This window comes from Rutilus rutilus, assembly GCF_951802725.1.
Source record: "Rutilus rutilus genome assembly, chromosome: 18".
NCBI lineage: Eukaryota > Metazoa > Chordata > Actinopteri > Cypriniformes > Leuciscidae > Rutilus > Rutilus rutilus.
The window spans coordinates 17,056,147-17,076,212 of record NC_140231.1 but is presented as its reverse complement, the minus strand read 5'-3'; the positions used below and the strand labels follow the sequence as shown (position 1 = coordinate 17,076,212).

The 20,066-nt window shown below is 38.0% G+C and overlaps 2 protein-coding genes across 2 annotated transcripts; one reads left to right on the top strand and one right to left on the bottom strand.

Annotated features, from left to right (window-relative positions):
* Nucleotides 1-850: 850 nt before the first annotated feature.
* Nucleotides 851-11,029, top strand: dpp3 (dipeptidyl-peptidase 3). Its single transcript, XM_084387061.1, has 18 exons — nt 851-942; nt 2,719-3,019; nt 3,100-3,189; nt 3,292-3,429; nt 3,512-3,586; nt 4,524-4,614; nt 4,736-4,869; nt 4,994-5,124; nt 6,118-6,176; nt 6,635-6,829; nt 6,925-7,037; nt 7,458-7,550; nt 8,484-8,546; nt 8,659-8,783; nt 8,861-8,981; nt 9,068-9,247; nt 9,992-10,154; nt 10,275-11,029. The coding sequence occupies exons 2-18, from the start codon at nt 2,750-2,752 to the stop codon at nt 10,415-10,417; spliced, it is 2,184 nt and encodes a 727-aa protein (XP_084243187.1). The 5' UTR covers nt 851-942; nt 2,719-2,749; the 3' UTR covers nt 10,418-11,029.
* Nucleotides 11,027-19,586, bottom strand: rin1a (Ras and Rab interactor 1a). Its single transcript, XM_084387060.1, has 11 exons — nt 19,280-19,586; nt 16,585-16,776; nt 16,371-16,485; nt 16,159-16,231; nt 15,971-16,062; nt 14,519-15,075; nt 13,937-14,435; nt 13,535-13,843; nt 12,523-12,654; nt 12,269-12,435; nt 11,027-12,153 (listed from the first exon to the last, which is right to left on the bottom strand). Exons 2-11 carry the CDS (start codon nt 16,771-16,773, stop codon nt 11,839-11,841), a joined length of 2,448 nt encoding a protein of 815 aa, XP_084243186.1. The 5' UTR covers nt 16,774-16,776; nt 19,280-19,586; the 3' UTR covers nt 11,027-11,838.
* Between the last annotated feature and the right edge of the window lie 480 nt (nt 19,587-20,066).

Genomic DNA, 20,066 nt, shown 5'->3' with positions numbered 1-20,066 from the left:
CTATTGAATTGTGTATTGTTGCTGATGACGGTTCATCAGCAGGTGCTTGACCCGTTCAAAACAAGAGGTTACTATCTTCTCATCTGGCGCCACTGGGATCCTGTTGATGCCTAGATTCCACAATGAGCTCCATACCCACCCTTAGAAGTGTGCAAATCTACCATGGCCGGAATAAACACTGGGCTGATTTTAATGTTTGGGAATTATGCTTCATTTTTATGATAACATTCTATCAGAATAGTAAGGGGAACAGAAATTGATGGAATTTCATGCAATATTTCAAACTTGAGGAAAAAAATAATAATACTCATAAATTAAGTTCATTAGTAATTTTACAGGTTTTAAGTATGAATTGATATATTTTAATAGTTTTATCTATTTTATTTAACTCTTATTTGGGCTGGACTATTTCATCCACCGGCATTATTTTATACCTAAAACTAAATGTATAATTATTCTCATCTGGTAGTGACAGTCAAGAAAGCAAACCACAGCACAATAAACAAATAAATGATCCTGGGTGGTCAAGATGCTGTTTAGACAATGCAGATGGACAATATCCTGTTGACAGAAAGTTTATTTTAGAGTGCTGGGAAATGAATTCCTCTTAAGCACTTAAGTGATAAACACGTCAGTTTAAAAATAAATGGCTAAGACTGAATCCACTGATACAATAAATATATTAAATAAACATTTGTATAATAATATATTAATACAATACAATAAACATAAAAAAGAATCCCCTCCTACAGTTGCCTTCATTTTCAATCACTCGAAACCTTTTTTTCACCTGCTGTTCCTATTGGATCTCACGCCAGTCAGTTATCTTCCCCGTCGTCTGATTGGCTGAGGGGCGGATCATTCCGTTGAATGAGTAGCGGAAGTAGATTCGGACGGACTCTCGCTGGTGCTCATTTTGACAGGAGTGAACACACAATTCAGGTAGAACTTGTGTTACATGCTGTTGTTTATATATGGGATATTGTTTAAAGAGAAAGTGTATGTTCGCTATTGTAGATGATAGGATATTTGTATAGGAAAATGATTTCATATTTGTTTGCATGGCACAGATTTGCGTGATTTCATTGTCTGATTTCCTGCAATATCAAGTGTGCTAACGGCACTAGCTGATCAGTTAAGTCCCAGAAGTGAAAGAGAAACTCACCGTGTCCATGCTGATTCACCTTTCAACCGTGAAGCCAATCTTTTGACTGTGTATGTCTACAGATTTAACGTTACATATCCAAAAGTATAGACTGTCAACTCTCACGCAATTGACACTGTCCTCACGCTCTCACCGACAGACGAGACAGACCAGATATGAAACAAAGTCTCAGCTTTCAAATTAAGTCAATTTTATTACGAAATTCAAATAATAAATCCGTTTTTTGCGCTTTTAAATGTGACGTGTCACGTGACAGATCTCCTCAGTTCAAGCGGGCGGCACGTGAACTGATCATATTTTCCTCCTTACTTATAGTAAATAAACACGAATGAACATTAGGAGGTACAGTACAACTTACCTAAATGTATCATGTCTCATGTAATCGATCAATCAGTGTTTCAACCGCGGAAATGGGTCAATAAAACAGCTGGAGAACAATATCATGTCACACGTAAAGTTACATTTAACGTTACCTCAGGAAAAGCCATTTAATGATCATAGCACGTTAGTTAGCTAGAAAAATGAACTATAGAGAGGATAATTTTGCTAAATATATGCACTATATTGCATATTTTATATTTTTACTCCTATCATTAAAAAATATTTTAACATTATTATAAAAAACGCATTATATTAATTTGAGTTGCGAATTTTAACCTGTAATAAAAATACCAGCTGACTGGGCTGTATGTTTACAGCATTAGCTAAGATATTTTTTTCCTTTGAGAAAAATTAACATTTATGTAGGCCTAGCTACTGTACTTGATATTTAGCCAAATAAATCAAGATTGGAATCAAGTCGCAAGCTTATGAATTGAAATCGTGAAATTTGTGTCAGGCACTAATACAAACAGTAGGCTACAAGTCATTGCACCATGTAAACATTGTAACATGTTGTCACTAAACTTAATGAAATTCTGTTTAGTTACCAAATGTTTGGACAATTTCAATACACTTATTGTGATGAAAGGTTTCACACACATCCCGTAAAGATCCCATCAAGACACGTGACATAACATGTAATGCAGACATTTTTTGTCCTTCCTTTGTTCCTTGACGAACACACACTTTTTATTTGTTCCGTTGAAGCACACAAACTTCCTACTAAGTTAATATGCAACGTGAACGTTGATCTGCATTTAAAACACCCTGTCAAAGAGTCACACGATAACTACGTCAACTACGACATACCCCTTATGGCATTGGTCCTGCCTTTTGTTCACAAAGGACTGATCCTGGCAATGTTACTAGGTCCCCATCCCGGGATCGATACTGGGATCAATCCCGGGACGTGTTTGCATTCACATCAAAGGCACTCTAGCCATTCTATAGCAATTTTCTGGGATCAGGAAATTGTGTGAAAGGGTCTCAAGCTTAACTCAAAAGTTGGCAGCCCAATGGCTTATATTAACTGTGTGTGCGAGAGAGAGACAGAGCAAGTTCAGGATGTAAAGCTATGATGAATCCCCAATAAATTATAACCAGGTAATTTTGTTCTTTTGCATAGTAGGATATTTAATTAGTGACTCCTTCATGCTTTTGTGAATTTTCAGTGGAGAGCGAACAAGCTGCCTGAAGTTTGAAATGGTGGACTCTCAGTATTACCTCCCAAATGACATCGGGATCTCTGCTCTGGATTGCCGGGAGGCTTTCAGGCTGCTGTCTCCCAAAGAGCAATTGTATGCACACTACCTCTCTCGAGCGTCCTGGTACGGTGGCCTGGCCGTGCTGATCCAGACGTCTCCTGAGTCTGCCAACATCTACGCACTGCTGCAAAAATTGTTCCGCGCACAGGCGCCACAGCAGCTGAAGGCAACGGCGACTGCAGCTGGACTGAGCGCAGAGGAATATCAGGTGAAATGACCTGTTACGAACACCAAAGTTAACATCTTCTCAATTGTTCATTGTCGTAACAAAGTTCTATCTCATTCTAGGCCTTCCTCGTATATGCTGCTGGGATTTATGCAAACATGGGGAACTACAAGTCCTTTGGGGACACCAAATTCATCCCCAACCTACCAAAGGTGAAACACCCTACTTAATATGTCCCATGTGTAATCGGTCATACTTGTATGCAACATCCCAACAGTGTTAGTATTTGATAACTATGCCTTTTTTATATGCAGGAGAAGTTCAAGGCTCTTGTGTGGGAGAGCCTGGTGTTTGAGGAGAGCCCCAGCGACATAGAGGCGCTGTGGGGCTGCTGCTCTGAGCCCCTCTACTCCCTAGAAGACAAGGTGAAACAGCTCGGCCTGGGTGACAAGGTAAAAGAGGAAAAAACGTAAGACACTTTTTACAGCTTAGTCTCAGGTTGATGTTTTACTATTCATTACTATTCTCTCCTAGGGGATCACAACTTACTTCTCAGGGAACTGCTGCTTAGAAGATGCAGAGTTTGCCCAGAAATTTCTGGACTCCAAGGTATCAACTTTGTTTTGAAATGTGGAAGATATTTTCTGTGAATATGTGAGACTTCCTATTCATTAGCTGCTATAGGTAGATAACTAGAAGAATGACAAAATGGTAAAACAATTTGAGGTACAGACTAGTGTTTATAATTACCATAATAAATTAAATTATGACAACAACCACCACTTTCCAACATCAAGCTGCATAACAGACTGTTTTTGTACAGCTAAAAAATACTGGAAGAAAGTGACACCGGAAGCCTTGCACATTCCTAACAGCTGTATTGTTCCTTGGAGTAATATGAATTAATATAGTGTATGACACGTATATAATATTAAATGTTTCATAAAATATTAACAGAAATTATGTTCCATATTTGTAAAGATTTATAAATATTTGCAAATGTTTCTTAAATTCCTGCTTTTGTTATCATTGAAAACATTTGATACGCTTTTGAAGTCCTTAATTTTGATCCTAGGGAACACACATACTGGCAACAATGTAAAACCATGAATACATTTAGAATTTAAGCATCTGCCAAATGCAGATATAGAATATATAGATATATACACATTCATTCATTCATTCATTCATTCATTCATTCACATTCACACACACACACACACACACACACACACACAATAAGGTTCATTTCATTAACATTGTTGAATGCATTGGGTGTCATGAGCTAACAATGAACAATACTTCAACAGCATTTATTAATTCAGGTACATTTCTATGAAAAACATGAATTAACAATGGTCAGGAGTTCATAAATGAACTAATCTAAATTTATAAAAACTGTAAAAGTTCATTGATTGCTCCTGATAGCTAATTTTAACCAATTGAACCAGATGTAACTTGATCTTGTTATATCCTCACTGACAGCATGAATGAACTATTACCTAAATATTCGCTCACATTTAGAGTACTCTGTCTGTCCTTGTAGAAACTGAGTGCCTACAACACCCGTCTGTTCAAGAGTGAAATAGATGGGAAGCGGTGCTATGAGGTGCGTTTGGCATCTGCTGAGAAGGCGGGTGAGTATACAGACCAATTTAAATCCAGTTTATATGTTGTGTATTACTTTTCATTTCATTTGAGTTTTTTTCCTTTTCTCCACTATTTTCTCATTGTCCTCTTTTTCCCTCCCATCTGCAGACTGCTGTGATGCTGAGAAGGGTGGTGAAACTTTTTGTGGTAGATTTGAATTTGAGGATGCTGTGTTCAGTGTTAAGAGGGGCGATTATTCCTTTCTTATGGAGAAAGTGTGTCAGAATTTGGAAAAAGCCAAGGTATGATAACATTCAACCTGAAAAAAAAAAAAACACTGAATGAATGATACTTTTGGATGTGAAATGAACAGCATGACCATTTGAAGCACGAGTAAAGCTGCTGCTGTTGTTGTTTTTGTCTCAGGCTCATGCAGCCAATGAGAACCAGAAGAAGATGCTGGAGGAGTATATCCGCAGTTTCACCTATGGTTCAGTGGAAGACCATAAAGAAGGGTCCCGTTATTGGATCAAAGACAAAGGACCTATTGTGGAGAGGTGTCTGACTCATTTTTAACAGACCTCTGGCCTTTTACACAAAGCTAATTGAACAAACTCTAAGTATAAGAGTAGGTTTAAAGTTGACAAAACCAAACAAATCCTGCTCAGTTTAGATTCAACAGTTTCACAACACTCGTTATAAACGTTCTTTGTCAAATCCCGAGTTTGTTTAACTCTGGAGCGCATGCACCTGAAAGCAACAGCCAATCACACGAAACACGGAGAGCGCCAGTTTGATTCACTTCTCACAAGAGTGTCAGCGCAGTTAAGTTCTCTGCTGAAGATGTATACAGAGATTGTTATAAGACATTTAAACACATTTACAAGGCAAGAAGAATCACTGCTGCTGCTGAGAAAGTTTGAAAAGGCTGCTGAAAGAAAACATTGTCGTTTTACAAGCTTTTTAAAATCTAATGCGTTTTTGAGTATTCAGACAGACTACTCTAATAAGTATAAATAATTAGAAATCAAAAGCTGAATGATTGCCTTTATGCAGATAGTACAGTTGTAGAGAGAGAGGGGGGACAGGATTGGGAAAGGGCCATGTGCTATGATTTGAGGTCTGTGATTTTTGTCTCTTAAAATTCTTTTACTGTGTAGTGCTTTAATTTGGAGCAAGAGATATAGGAGGAGTGAGTTTACTGCATTAGATTAATGCCACTTTGTTCACAGCTGGTTGGTTCAGTTTTAGTTTGCGATCTCATACTCTGAATAAAACATGCTTTGAAGCATGTTAGCCTTGTAGCATTAGTTAACATGGTGATGAACACAGCTAAAAACTAATACATCATTTTGAACCGCCCAAAAACAGAGTTTGTGCAAAGTAAACTCAAACTTACCTGGATTGCCACAGAAACCAACTCTGTGAAATAGGCCACAGGCTATTGATATAGGCTTAAATGTTTGATTTCATTGTTGAGCTAGACTTATTGTTCTTTCCCATTTGGAATTTCTATTACAAACCTTTTTATTTTATTTATGTTTTATCAGTTACATTGGCTTTATTGAGAGCTACAGAGATCCATTTGGCTCAAGAGGTGAATTTGAAGGTAAGATCAAATATTTTTTGGTCATTTCTTGTCCAGATCTATTCATTTATTAAAAAAAATACACATAAAAATGTAATTCATACATACGATGGCTTGAATACTCCTCATCTATGATGAACATGTTTTTAATTCCTGAATAAAAACTAATTTTGTTATTATAATTAAAAGTCTCATTAAAAGAATGAAATTCATAAGTAGTTAGGAATAATCTTTTATTTGTATTATTTAATAATATAGTAATAATAATATTTATGATGATGATTATTATAATCTCAAAACTTTTTGTCCACCAAATCAAAGTCATGTGGTGCAACCAACATGCAAAAAAAACAACAACAAAAAAAGACAGGAAATCATTTCACATGAATTGCTCAAACAACCAGTAACTGTTGTAGATTCCCAGTTATGACTTCTGTTTCTCTCTCTCTCTCCTTCGCACTTACCATCTTACCCAACAGGTTTTGTTGCCGTGGTGAACAAGGCCATGAGCGCTCGCTTTACTCAACTGGTGAGCTCGGCCGAGGTCTTGCTTCCAGAGCTGCCTTGGCCTCCAGCCTTTGAGAAGGACAGCTTCCTCAAGCCAGACTTCACCTCTCTGGACGTACTCACCTTCGCCGGCAGCGGCATCCCTGCAGGAATCAACATTCCAAACTGTGAGTCCTCTGAACTGACATGGATTTTTCCATATGCAGTCAAATTTGATTGATAAATGTTCTATGAGAAGTTTGAACCATTTATCTGTCTGTAGATGACGACATCAGACAGACAGAAGGTTTCAAGAACGTGTCACTTGGGAATGTGCTGGCTGTTGCGTATGCCACGCAGAAAGACAAGCTCACCTTTCTTGAGGAGAATGACAAGGTAAGGCTGACGACGGCTGTCTGTAAGCTTGTAATGCAGGGGTGCCCAATCCTGTTCCTGGAGATCTACCTTCCTGCAAAGTTCAGCTCCAACCCTGATCAAACACAACTGAAGCAGCTAATTAAGATCCTCAGGAGCACTTGATAATTACAGACAGGTGTTTGATCAGGGTTAGATCTGAACTCTGCGGGTAGGTAGATCTCCAGGATAAGGATTGGGCACCCATACCCCCGGTTTCACAGACAAGGCTTAAACCTAGACCCAGACTAAAATGCATGTTTGAGCTGTTTTAACGGAAAGCTATTTGCACTGACATATCTTAAAATATGTCACTGCCCTTTCTGTGAAACCAGGCCATAGTTTAATGAATCAAACATGTTGCAGTAGAGGTTCAGAGTGGTCATTTTTCTTCCTCTGTAGGACCTGTACATCAAATGGAAAGGGCCTTCTTTTGAGGTGCAGGTTGGACTCCATGAGCTGCTGGGTCATGGCAGTGGGAAGCTCTTTGTTCAGGTAGAGAAACAGAAGCAGATCAACATGTTGCTGTATATATGTGACTTGTGGGATATATAAAAATATATATATTATAATGATATATATATATATATATATATATATATATATATATATATATATATATATATATATATAATTGGCTAACTACATCAGTTAACATGAACTAACAACGAAAAATAGTTCTTAAGCATTTGTTAATCTTAGTTAATGTTAATCTAAAAATTTTAACTAAGACTAAAAGTTTTGTCTGTTAACATAAGTTAATAAACTACAACTAACATGAACTAACAAAGAACAGTTGTATTTTTTTATTAACTAATGTTAACAAAGATGAAGAAGTACTGTAAATTAGGTAATATTAATGCAATAAATAACCTTAATTAATGGAACCTTATTGTAAAGTTTTACCAATAAATGTGGTTCTTTTGAACTTTCTATTTATCAAAGAATCCTGAAAAAATAAACGTATCACTGTTTCCACAAAAATATTAAGCAGAACAACTGTTTTCAACATTGCTAATAATAAGAAATGTTTCTTGTGCAGCAAATCAGTAAATTAGAGTGATTTTCTGAAGGATCACTTTATTTCAGCTTTGCCATCACAGGAATAAAGTACATTTAATAATATTTCACAACATTAATAAATAGACTTCTTTCACATCATTTAAACATTTTATTGATCCCAAACTTTTAAACGCTGGTGTGTGTGTATATATATATATATATATATATATATATATATATATATATATATATATTTGAGTGGCATTTATAGTTCTCCATACTATGAAGTTGTCTACATTGTCTTTTTAGCAGAGCGTCTGCTTGGAGCTTAAACTCTCAATAGAACATAGTTGTTTTGAACCCAGAACATTTCATGAATACAAATGTTTCACAGTTTCTTCATCTTATGTGTTTGTATTGAAACAGGATGATAAGGGAAAATTCAACTTTGATGAAACTGCTGTACGTAATCCAGAAACAGGGGAACTGGTGAGTTGGTTACCTTGTCATCCTGTTCATTACTGGATTCAACTGTGCTTTACCCTCTTTATGAACCTTGCACTGCCAATCAAAGTCATAAAATTTACGTTTTGGCTTTCAGATCTCGAGCTGGTACAAGGGCAGCGAGACATGGGACAGCAAGTTCTCCACCATCGCCTCGTCCTATGAGGAGTGTCGGGCTGAGTGTGTAGGTCTCTACCTGTGTCTCAACAAACAGGTGCTCAGGTGAGTCACTGAACCTTCAGTCACTTCTGTATGGATTCACTCAGATATAAATGCTGAGCAATTTGTGTGTGTGGCAGTATTTTCGGGCATGAAGGGGAGGATGCAGAGGAGGTGGTGTACGTGAACTGGCTGACCATGGTGCGTGCTGGCCTTTTAGGCCTGGAGTTCTACACGCAAGAGAGCAAGAGCTGGAGACAGGTGAGAATTAGATGTGTGCCTGTCCAGAAATCATTACTCTTTTGCTTGATTATCTTCTCGTCTTGACATTGTCCTGGCTGTCATAGGCACACATGCAGGCCCGGTTTGTGATTTTACGGGTTCTGCTGGAGGCTGGAGAGGGGCTGGTTGGTCTGAAGGAGTGCACGGGGACAGATGGACGACCAGACGCTGTCATAACACTCGACCGCAGCAAGATCAACACAGTGGGCAAGAGTGCCATCCAGAGGTTCCTCTGTAAACTGCAGGTACAGCCAGTTTACTGTTCAAACGGAACTAGCGTTCTGCTAACTAAATTATTCTGCACCGCATACACTAGCCTACCTGTTATTAAAAATAGTATGAGAAACAGAATACATTATGCAATAGAAAACGTTTCCTGCAGTAGTATGACCACATGACATTGCATTTTAGTGAGTTATTTAGAAATAAAAGGCTTTATATCGATATATGACTATAGCTGAAATAAAATGTAAAGTTTTATTAATATGTGATTTCAGTTAATAAGTGTTTTTTAATTTTTTTTATTATTATAATAATTTTTTTACTCTGAACTGAAGGGTCGTTTACACTACACTGCTCATTCCTTCCATTGACTTCCATTCATACGCATATGAATGCTGGAGACTGGAAAAAGCTCATGTGAAAAAGTTTGGCATTTCGGTGCGTTCCAAAGTTCATATTGACGTGATACATACATGAAGATGTGACCAATAGAAGATGAATAAGTCACGGCGAGAGTTAAAAGAACACACATATTTTTTGCATTAAAGTGGAGTAGATTGTATATTTTTACTTTCTGGATTTATTATTATTTGTTATATGTTGAATTTACGTTTTTATCAAAACAGATGCCGCAGAATGTGACGTCATATCACGACCGTTGCCATTGCCGTGTCCGTAGAACTTTCGCGTGCTCAAAGTCTAGTGTGAATGCAGCTTGATGGAACAGAAACGAGCTTCCATAATGATTTGCTTTTTTTTTTGTAAAGGTGCACAAGGCGACAGCCGATGTGGAGGGAGGAAGGGCTCTGTATGAAGGCTACTCTGCTGTAACTGCTGACGGCACCCACGATTTCCTGCGCCTCAGAGAGACGGTTCTGCTGCGTAAGGAAGCTCGTAAGATGTTTGTCCAGGCTAACACCTTCTTCAAAGGTTTGTTTAGCCTCCTTCCTTCAGCCATATATAAAAAATTACCATTCTTGTATGATCAGTGACAGAAACACAGATACACATATACACAAATGGAATAATGTGCTGCTGTTTGTGTTGTAGATGACGCTGTGAAGCTGGTTGAGTATGAAGGCAGCGCTGAAGGGCTCATCCAGTCCTTCGTTGAACGCTTCCCAGACGATGCCGAGGAGGTAGAGGCCCAGCTACTGGAAATGACCCGCACGGATTCCACCTGCTGGTGCTGAGAGGACACAGTGCTGTGGAAGTCCTCTCAGACGAGTATTGGACCACACTGAGTCACAGCAACTTTTCGGAAATGAACAAAAGGCTGCAGAGTGCACAAGGAAGGGACTGGTAATGATTATAAAACCATTCACATGTAGGAGGAAGGAAGAACCGCACTTAAACACAGGAACATAACCCCAAGTGCTTTACCTTCCCACTATTTTTCTTTCTTTTTTGTCTATTCACTTCTAAACAAAGGCAATTCTGATAAGAGTTTTAATTAGAAATTTCTGTTCCTGCTTCGAATCCGACCGCAGCCCACGCTTCCCACATAGGCATGTGAAAGCACTGACAAGAGTGAACTTGCTGTGTGAGGGCGGTACTTATGTAATCACAACACGTAACACACTTTCTCAACTTACTTTAAAATGGAAACATATTCTGTGCTAACTGCAGATCATATCTAGGGTAGAGTTAATATGCTGATTCACTGATATCTAGGAGAAATGGTTGCATTCATTCTTAAGAATATAAGTTGTTAATTTTTTTACAGGCTGTTCAGTTCCTCAAAGTGTTCAGTGTGGACTGTGAAAATCAACAGTCCCTACCAAATAAAACCAATTATTTCCGAAGATATTGTATTGTTGTTTACTTTCAAAATACCAAAACATTTGTACAATGCATTTCATATAAATATTATCATGATACAAGGTGAACAATAAGATAATATCCAGTAACTCATTACTGACCATCTCATAAATGAGAGATTTACATAACTGGTTGATTACCCACACAGTTTTTACATTAGAAAAGACTAAAAGGGGAGGGGGGATTGAAAACTGAAAGTCGGGATAATGAATCAAGTCATTAATAACCAACCTATGAGAAAATTTTAAATAATATAACAAGAGGAAATACTTTATAATTTAGCCCAATGACATCTCACACAACACCAGCTGAACATTATATATACCAGTAATGGACACAAAAATAGGCTGATTTTACATTTTGTACTCTTAAAAATGTAAGTTTCAAAAGAGGGATTTTGCTGCAAAACCATATTCAAATTTTGGCATCCCACAGAACCTTTCAGTCAACTGTTCTTCAAATAATTCTTTTTTTTTTCCGTAAGAACACAAGATTTTTTCTTAGATTTAAGAATCTAAAGAACCTTTTTTACTATAAAGAACATTTTGTGCAATGAAATGGTTCAGTGGATGTTGAAGGTTCTTCATGGAACCATAGATGGCAATAAAGAACCTTTATTAGAGTGTAATCTTGCAGTCAACATTAAATTAATTAAGTGAAAATACTGCTCAAATCATTTTTGAGCTCCATTACAAGCATATTATTATTATTATTATATCAGCTTTTATGTGACAAACCAGGCATGCTATATAAAATACAGAATTTGCTTTGACAATTTAAAAAAAGCCCTATATTATGAAGCCTCCTCTGTGAGATCGACTGCGCCCCCTCTGTTCAGCTTCTGGGAACTTTCAGCCTGATTGGTCACCTGGTAAATAAGGGGAACCCCACTCGCGCCCATGCTCTGCAGGTCTTGAACCTGGGCGTTGGACGGGAGAGGTGTTAACTCCCCGTCTTTCCTCCAGTACAGGCTGTAATCCTCCGGCCGGTCCACCCCAAACTTCGAAGCACAGAGCTGAGCCATAGCCTCACCGTCGAGCGCAGTCTTCCACATTAGAGTTTTCACTATGCTACGGTCATCATCTTGAAACAGCACCTTTATAAATCTCTGTGGCATAGAAGACATAGAGCTCTTGTTTTTTGTTGCTACTTTTGATGTAAACTTTAATGCACGATTCAGCAAGTGATGATGTACTTTGGTTTGTTCAACCAGTATATCTGACCTGGGGCAATTGGTTGTCTTTCTGTTTTGTGGTTTCGTTGCTCCGACGCCGACTCCATTCTTTCAGAGACTCTCTGGCCTGGTTTGTGAGGCAGCTGGGTGGCACATCCTCTGGCTGACTCTGAATCAGACTCAGACTGGCATAGAGACTTGTCAGATAGTAACCCCCTTCAAGACAATAATAATAATAATGATTAATAATAATAAAAATAAATAATAATAATTAGCTAAAGATTCCAAAGTATTTATTCATACCTTCTCCTGTAAGCCAAGAGCTTTCCAAAAGCTCCATCATATACTCCACCTCCAGAGAGATCTCTGGCATATTGCACAGGACCATCACATAGGATAGAGCGGGCAGGAAGTCATCAGCTCCAAATTCCTGACCTGTTTTTTAGAAATACAGATAGCAAGGACTCATTACATTGATCAATAGTGACAGTAAAGACATTTATAATCTTGCAAAAGATTTCTATTCCAAATAAATGGCATTCTTTTGAAGAATGCTGAAAATCTTTAGCATGGGTTCCACAAAAAAACAGTTTTCAACATTGATAATAATAAGAAATGTTTCTTGAGCAGCAAATCAGCATATTAGAATGATTTCTGAAGGATCATGTGACACTGAAGACTGGAGTAATGATGCTGAAAATTCAGCTTTGCCATCACAGGAATAAATGACATATTAAAATATAATAAAATAGAAAACTCTTTTAAATGTTAACAATATTTCACAAATATTACTGTTTTTACTGTATTTTTGATCAAATAAATGCAGCCCTGGTGAGCATTAGAGACTTTTTTCAAAAACATTTTAAGTCCCCCTGTGGTGAAAATCCAGCTTTTACTGTTGTTTATATGTCTATGTGGTGTTTTTAATATGCTTTAAGACAAACCATGGGCAAATTCATAAGTCAACACCAGTGAACCAAAGACAGACTCAAAAGCGCAGTTTAAAATCCCTGGTGTTGCTGACGTCACAAACTAGCCTACCTATCACGTCAATGTGTGATCGTCAATGAGTGGATCTTTGAGCTGGTGTGAGTGAGTGGAGGCGGGGCTACTTTGTATATTCATAGAACCGCGTATACTAAATGAGGCAACGGTGTAGTTACATTCAAGTTATTTTAAAGGAAAAAAGGTTTACAGGACTACAGGGGGACTTTAAAAAATATCTTACTGACCCCAATCTTTTGAACGGTAGTGTATGTGCACGAATAAATCTACATGTATATAATAAACCAATGCTATTTAAGAACTTCATTACCTGATTTGTTTTTCATGGCTTTGTAAATGAGTTTGCAGATCTGCAGGAGTAGCAGCACTTTGTCAATGGGTGAGTAAGCCCTCTGCATTAGAGTCAACTTGTGCTTAATTTTCTCAATGCCCTGGGCGTCAGGAACGCCCACCTGAACCCCAAAGAGCTTCTGGGGTGAGGCTCCTTTGGCTCTTTGCAAGCTGTCCGTCATTCTCTGGAAGGAACCATCTTGTTTGTGCAGGGTCCGAAGAGCCGCATCAATCTGAGGCTTCAGAGGTTTCAGCACACAGCGGAACATGGCTTTCTCCAGCGCTTGGTCTGCACACAGGAAAATACAGTGGTATTTCACCATTTAACTTGTTTGAATGAGACTGACAACAGTATTACATTAAATCATACTGACTTAAATACCTTTCTCGTTCTCAGTCAGAAGAGTTTCGATTGGAGGTTCAAGCTCTCCACACTCCAGAAGGAACGCTTTGGCCTGACTGATGAAGAGACGCAAATCCTGCAGCAGCTGTACAGGAGAGTTCAAGCACTGGGGCTTCAGTGCCTCTCTCTGCTGCCTCAGGAAGTCCTGAACCAGAGCGCCAAACGCCATGCGGCGATCACGAGACAGGTCCTCCACCATCCGCGACACTCGCTTCTCTGGGGCGAAAAAGGATATGAAGGCGGCGCTCATCTTGCGTAGGGCGGACATGGACTTCCTAGGAGGCGACATAACCGGGTTGCTAGTTCCTCGCACGAGGGGAGGACGCTCGGGACTCTCCTCAGTCTCGTCGAGGCTGCTAAGCGAGCTGCTGCTGTCCAGCTCACTAAGGGACGGAGCGTGTCGCTGTTCCAGAACAAGCCCTTCCTCCTCATCCTCGTCTTCTTCATGTCCTTTCTGCTCCAGGATTTTCATCTGGGCCTAAAAGCGCAAAAAGACAGTCAAGAAAACACATAAACTAAACTAAAATGTCCCGTAAAATCAGTGCTGAAATGTCTCAGTACCTTCTGAAGAGCCTTGGGCATCTGATAGTCGTCTTCTTCAGCAGTGGGTGAAAGAGTTGGGGTGACCATGATCTTCTTCTGAGACACTACACAAGGTTGCATATAGTCTGTGGCTTCCTGCTCAGTCTTCTTGATGGCTTCCTCGCCAGCCTGAACTGCAACAGGTGGGGTCGTCTGTTTTAAAGCTTTTAATCTTGCTTTGCATTTGGCTTTAGCCAGTAACGGTGGTGGAGGTGGTGGGATGACAGGTGGTGACAGGGGGCTGGAAGTTTCAGTGGAGACTCGAACCTTTATGCTGGTTTTGAAATGATGGCGTCTGCGCATGGCGTTGCGACCAGGGTAGTCTTGTAGGAAGAGGGGGTTGACAAAACATAAACCTTTGCCTCCCCCGTAATTCAGCTCACAGGGACTCCGTGTTTGGATTGGACAAAGCTCCTGGAATGTGGTGGGGTTTAGGTTGATGGGCGTTGAGCAGTCTTCTGGGCTTGGAGTTGGGGGCAAGAGTTTGTCAGGTTCATTACGAGGACCCCGGACATTTAGGTGGGAATTCCAGAACTCTGTGGAATACAAAAGGGCATTGAGATCATGATGAACATGTTTTATGATGCATATTAGCTGACATTTATGAACTCTAAAATCGTTTGAGTGAACAATAAATTATCGTATCAGTCATTGGATATCGTGATCGATAATTAATTATCGATCAAATTAATTCAATTTCATTTAGACAATTTTTAGATTAAACTTAAATATTTAAAGTAATATTTACTTTACTTTTTAAATATTTCTTTACATGTAAAAAATGTTTTTACTACCATACTATGAAGCCGATAACTAATATGTATATTAACCAACACCGCTGTTTTCAGCATTATAATAATAAATGTTTCTTGAGCTGCAAATAATCATATTAGAATGATTTCTGAAGGATCATGTGACACTGAAGACTATAGTAAATATATATCAAAATAACTGTTTATAATATAATTTAAAATTGAATTTATTCCTGTGATGGTGAAACTGAATTTTTAGAATCATTTGATCCTTCAGAAATCATTCTACTATGATTATTTGCTGCTCAAGAAACATTTCTTATTATAATGCTGAAAACAGTGTTGGTTAATATTTTTTGTGGAAACCATATTGCAGGTTTTTTTTTTTTTTTATGAATAGAAAGTTCAAAAGAACACTATTTAATTGAAATGTACATCTTTTGTAACATAATATATTTATTTGCTATCACCTATCACCAACTGAATGTATCTTCACTGAATAAAAAACAGACCCAAAACTTTTGCCACTTTTTTGTACAATACAAAAATAATATCTACAAGAATCTATGCTCTACCTATAATTCTGGGATTGGTGCAGCATAAGCATCATAAAATGCCCGACAGAAAGCGCCTTTCAAACCTTCAATTCATTTCAACAGATAATCAAAGTTGTACCTACCCACACCCATATGAGAGATTGACTCCAACTGTTTGTGTGAGGAAGCCTTGGCTATTGCTTCAGGCAGCTCCAGAGTGAAAGGAAGCACATCCCTAAAATACAGATCCACAATAATGGAATAAAAATATCATATTTAAGGAGTGCCTTGCTGTTGTTGACGATAGAACATAGTAAATACTAATCCATACCGACTGACACAGTAGAAGGCAACGAGTCTGCACAGATCTGGGAAACTGATAGCTGAGCTTTCCAAAGAGAAGGCTGTTAATGAAAAGGAAATGGTTTAGTCACCAAAAGTCAATAACTAATGTTGACATAAAATGAATAACAGTATGGCCAACTCATTGCTTACTTGCTTAAAATCTATTCAAGATGACGAGTAATTTATTAACAAACTCACCTGAGTCCTCTTCTCGAATGACAACCTGTTTAATGAAGGACGGCGTGCTGTCGTCTGCCAGCCGGACGCACAGCATTTTTTTCTGTGATGTACTGGACTTGCGCACCAGGAACGTCTGCAAGGCAACAAAAGTTTCCAAGAATGTTGTTTAAGTTTGACTGTAGGCTAACTGTCTCTTATCAAAGCAGGTGGTGTTTGGAATGTGCTTGCTCACCCCGGGGGGCTCACGCCGCAGGATGTGTAGAGCTGTAGCCGAGTTACCGGAGAGCTGGAGCCACACAGGGTGCGTCAGCAAGAGCCGGTCCAGTACACTGATGCTCCTCTGGGATCCTCTCTGTGGACAAGCCCGTCGGTCCCCCACGGGCCGAGAGTCAGGATAGTCGTACACAGGGTCACCCTGCATCTTCTGAACGACAGTGAGATCTCAACTCCTTTGACAATGAATCTCTGTTTCTCTCACATTGGCAATTGACAAAAAAAGGAAGTTCTGACCAGTTTTGGAGGATGTCTGTCAGTCAGTGACTTAGACCTGTCTTACAGTAAATTATTCATGTGCACATCTTAGTTTTTTCTCATGTGTGTTTCTCAAACATTTTGTCACTGTTTTTCCTAGAATGGCTATTTTCACGCAATCATGTGCCTACTTATTCCTTCTGACCTTTGCTTTTCAATGGCTACGGGAAACTCCCTCGCTGGCTCTGTTTTTCTCCCGGCCATGTGAGAACGGTGTGTCACGGTCTGACTAATACCACATCTCTACCGTTTTTGTTCTGCATTCACACAGACCATTCAAAAAAACACTTGCATTGTTCTTAAAGACGAAACAACCGAATGTGATGCGAGGTGAAGAGGAACTGAGAATTACATTTTCGAGAAGTATTAGTGTAATAAAGGCATTTTATCATGACGCGAATCAGTTCTATTTAAAAAATAGAAATAAATTAAATACAGGAGTGGATGCATTATTTGAAAACTTTCTTTTTTCACTGATACATCTTATATAATGAATGAACACTCTTTAGTATCTAATGCTGACTCTTAAAGTAACTTGTTCACTAGTTGAGTGAGGTTGGGTAGCAGGTTGACTCTGTGTGGGCCAGTATGGAATACTTTTTGGCAAGAGCCAATGGCTGCTATGGCAACAGAGGCTTACATATTCCACTGGGCATTCCTACCCACGGACACACACGCCTCCACTGTTCAAATTTAGGAAAGGCCAGATACCTTTTCCAAAACTTCATACAAACCAGGCTCAACTGAGAAGAACTGATAAAATGTAGTCTAAATACTTTTGAATGCAAGTGGCTTTTTGATAAAAGTGTCTGCCAAAATGCATAAATGTAAAGTTTTTTTTTTTTGTGCAAAAGGAAAATAAGTATTATTATCTTTTTGACGTTACTTGGAAGATAAAGAACATATGGGTAAAAACTAAATTAAAAGAGTGATATATTAAAACTTTCCTCTCAAGGGAGGCCAACTGAGATATGCCTCTATTAATACTTACTAATAATATTTTAACAAGTCTGCTTATGGGGCAATAAAGTATGAAACGTGAAAAAAAAAAGCCTTGTAGCCTTTTCTACTAATACTTTAAGTGGTCTAACCACTACTTGCACCTTGAATACGTCTGAGTGGACTTAAAAGTACTTAAAAAAGAAAGACTTTTTTTTTAAATTCATGATTCAAAAAGTTGATATTTGCAAAAAATGTATTTTGTATATATCATCAAGTTTTTAAGTCATGAGTCAAACAACATTTTCTTTGGGTTACTTCATTTGACCTCAACAAAATGTTCAAACGTGTTTTTTTGTGTGTGTTTTTTTAAGTAATAATAAAAAAATCTAAATAAGGGATGTTTAATAAATAAATTAATATTGTCCTTCTCGCATGACAACAACGTGGATTCCTGGTTAGGCCACACTACTTTTGATTTGGAAAAACAATTTTTTCGAAAGAAAAAAAAATGCTGTAACAAATAATAAGAGAGTATGCCAAACACCTTAGGCCAACATCTCTCCTTGAACATTCTTCTATGTCCTTATCCATCCCAACGGTGAATTCAGTTTTAATGGATAAATAAGGGCGGGGAAACTGTAGTCCTGTCCGCCTGAGCTCTGAAATGATTGCTGCCTCATTTATTGGTGTCTGGGCATGAACAGAGCAAGTCCAGACTGGTGAGATGGAAGCCTTTAAGTATGCACTGGGAAAGAGCTGCTATTATCTCTGTTCTGTAATGCAGGCTGAGGTTTTTTAATTGTTGCCTGAGCAAGATATTTCCAGGAGCTGTAACTGGATACAGCACTAAAGGGAATGACAGTGGATATATGTCTTTTTATTTAAAAATATATAAAATGTCCTGTATACAGTAAGTATACTTAGGTACTGCACCATTTTTATATAAAGACAGGAAACAGTATAGCCAGAGTAATGGGATTTATAAATAGTCATTTACTAATGATTCAACAACAACCTAATAATAATAATAACAACTATAAACAGATGAATGTGTTTAAAAGAATGTAACTGCAACAAATGTACGTTATAAAAGAAACATACTGAAACTATAATTTGACAGCCCAGTCCAATATAGACTACGCGACTTTCGCAAATTTGTAGTATATATATATATATATATATATATATATATATATATATATATATATACGTGTAAAATAGGAGAATGCAATAGATAAATCTTGACAATCTTTGTCAATATGATCAGTGAATCGTACAATCTTCATTATTTAAAAATAATAATCAACATCTTACACTTTTGTGACTAAGCGCGAACTTCCTCAATCAGTTCTCTAATGTTTTACTGTACTGTAAATATAACCTGGCTCTAAAACACTATAGTCATCATAACACATGACCATATTTAAAAGAGATAGAGAAGAAGAGCCACTTACCTCTTCATCAGTCGCTGCTATTCAAAAAGAACAAACTACACTAGCCTACTTCGTGACTTTTCCCAAAGTGTCAGATCCATTAAATGCTCTGAATTACTTTTGGAAATGTGGAAAGTCCGGGAATATATAATTAGGGGGGTTTTGCTTGTTATTCCACCATGTACACGTTTAAAAAGATACCAACAGGAGTCTGTGTGAAACTGTGATTCACACTGTCTGTTTCGTCTTCTCGCACACATGTGTTTTGTTTCCAGGCGAGCGCGTTCTCGTACATGACAAGTCGTGTTTCACACCTGGGCATGCGCATGCTGTGACGCGCTATAACATACGAACACAAAGAGAGAGAAATATAATTATATAATTTATTGCCCCACATTCCCACTTTGAAATTATTAATAATAATAATAATAATAATATTAATAATAGACCTATGTCGTCCACATTCCCTCTTTAAAATTGATAATAATAATAATAATAGCCCTAGTAGATGTCAGCTTCCACATCCTCTTTGAAATTAATACAGCGTCGTCATAATGACTTTTCATCTGAAACCTGGACTAGTTCATCTTTTTAATATTGCGAGTAAGATTATAATAAATAAACATTACAATCACTTGCATACCGAAATATATAGGGTATAACAGTTTGATAAACAGATATACAAAAACAAAAAGAAAACACACACACACACACGTTGGGTTTCCATGTTTTATGGGGACTTTATATATTTATGCATCTGGCTACCATTCTGTTTATCTTTGTGCATCCCATGCACGTATTTCCAATA

What these genes read in the sequence shown, in the direction of transcription:
- rin1a (XM_084387060.1), bottom strand. Translation starts at nt 16,773, where the DNA reads ATGCAGGGTGACCCTGTGTACGACTATCCTGACTCTCGGCCCGTGGGG. An exon ending in TCTGACTGAGAACGAGAAAG is followed by an intron (nt 13,844 to 13,936) that starts GTATTTAAGTCA and finishes TCCTGTGTGCAG; the next exon opens with ACCAAGCGCTGGAGAAAGCC. An exon ending in AGCCATGAAAAACAAATCAG is followed by an intron (nt 12,655 to 13,534) that starts GTAATGAAGTTC and finishes TCTAAAAAACAG; the next exon opens with GTCAGGAATTTGGAGCTGAT.
- dpp3 (XM_084387061.1), top strand. Translation starts at nt 2,750, where the DNA reads ATGGTGGACTCTCAGTATTACCTCCCAAATGACATCGGGATCTCTGCT. An exon ending in AAAGGACCTATTGTGGAGAG is followed by an intron (nt 5,125 to 6,117) that starts GTGTCTGACTCA and finishes ATGTTTTATCAG; the next exon opens with TTACATTGGCTTTATTGAGA. An exon ending in ATCCAGAAACAGGGGAACTG is followed by an intron (nt 8,547 to 8,658) that starts GTGAGTTGGTTA and finishes TTTGGCTTTCAG; the next exon opens with ATCTCGAGCTGGTACAAGGG.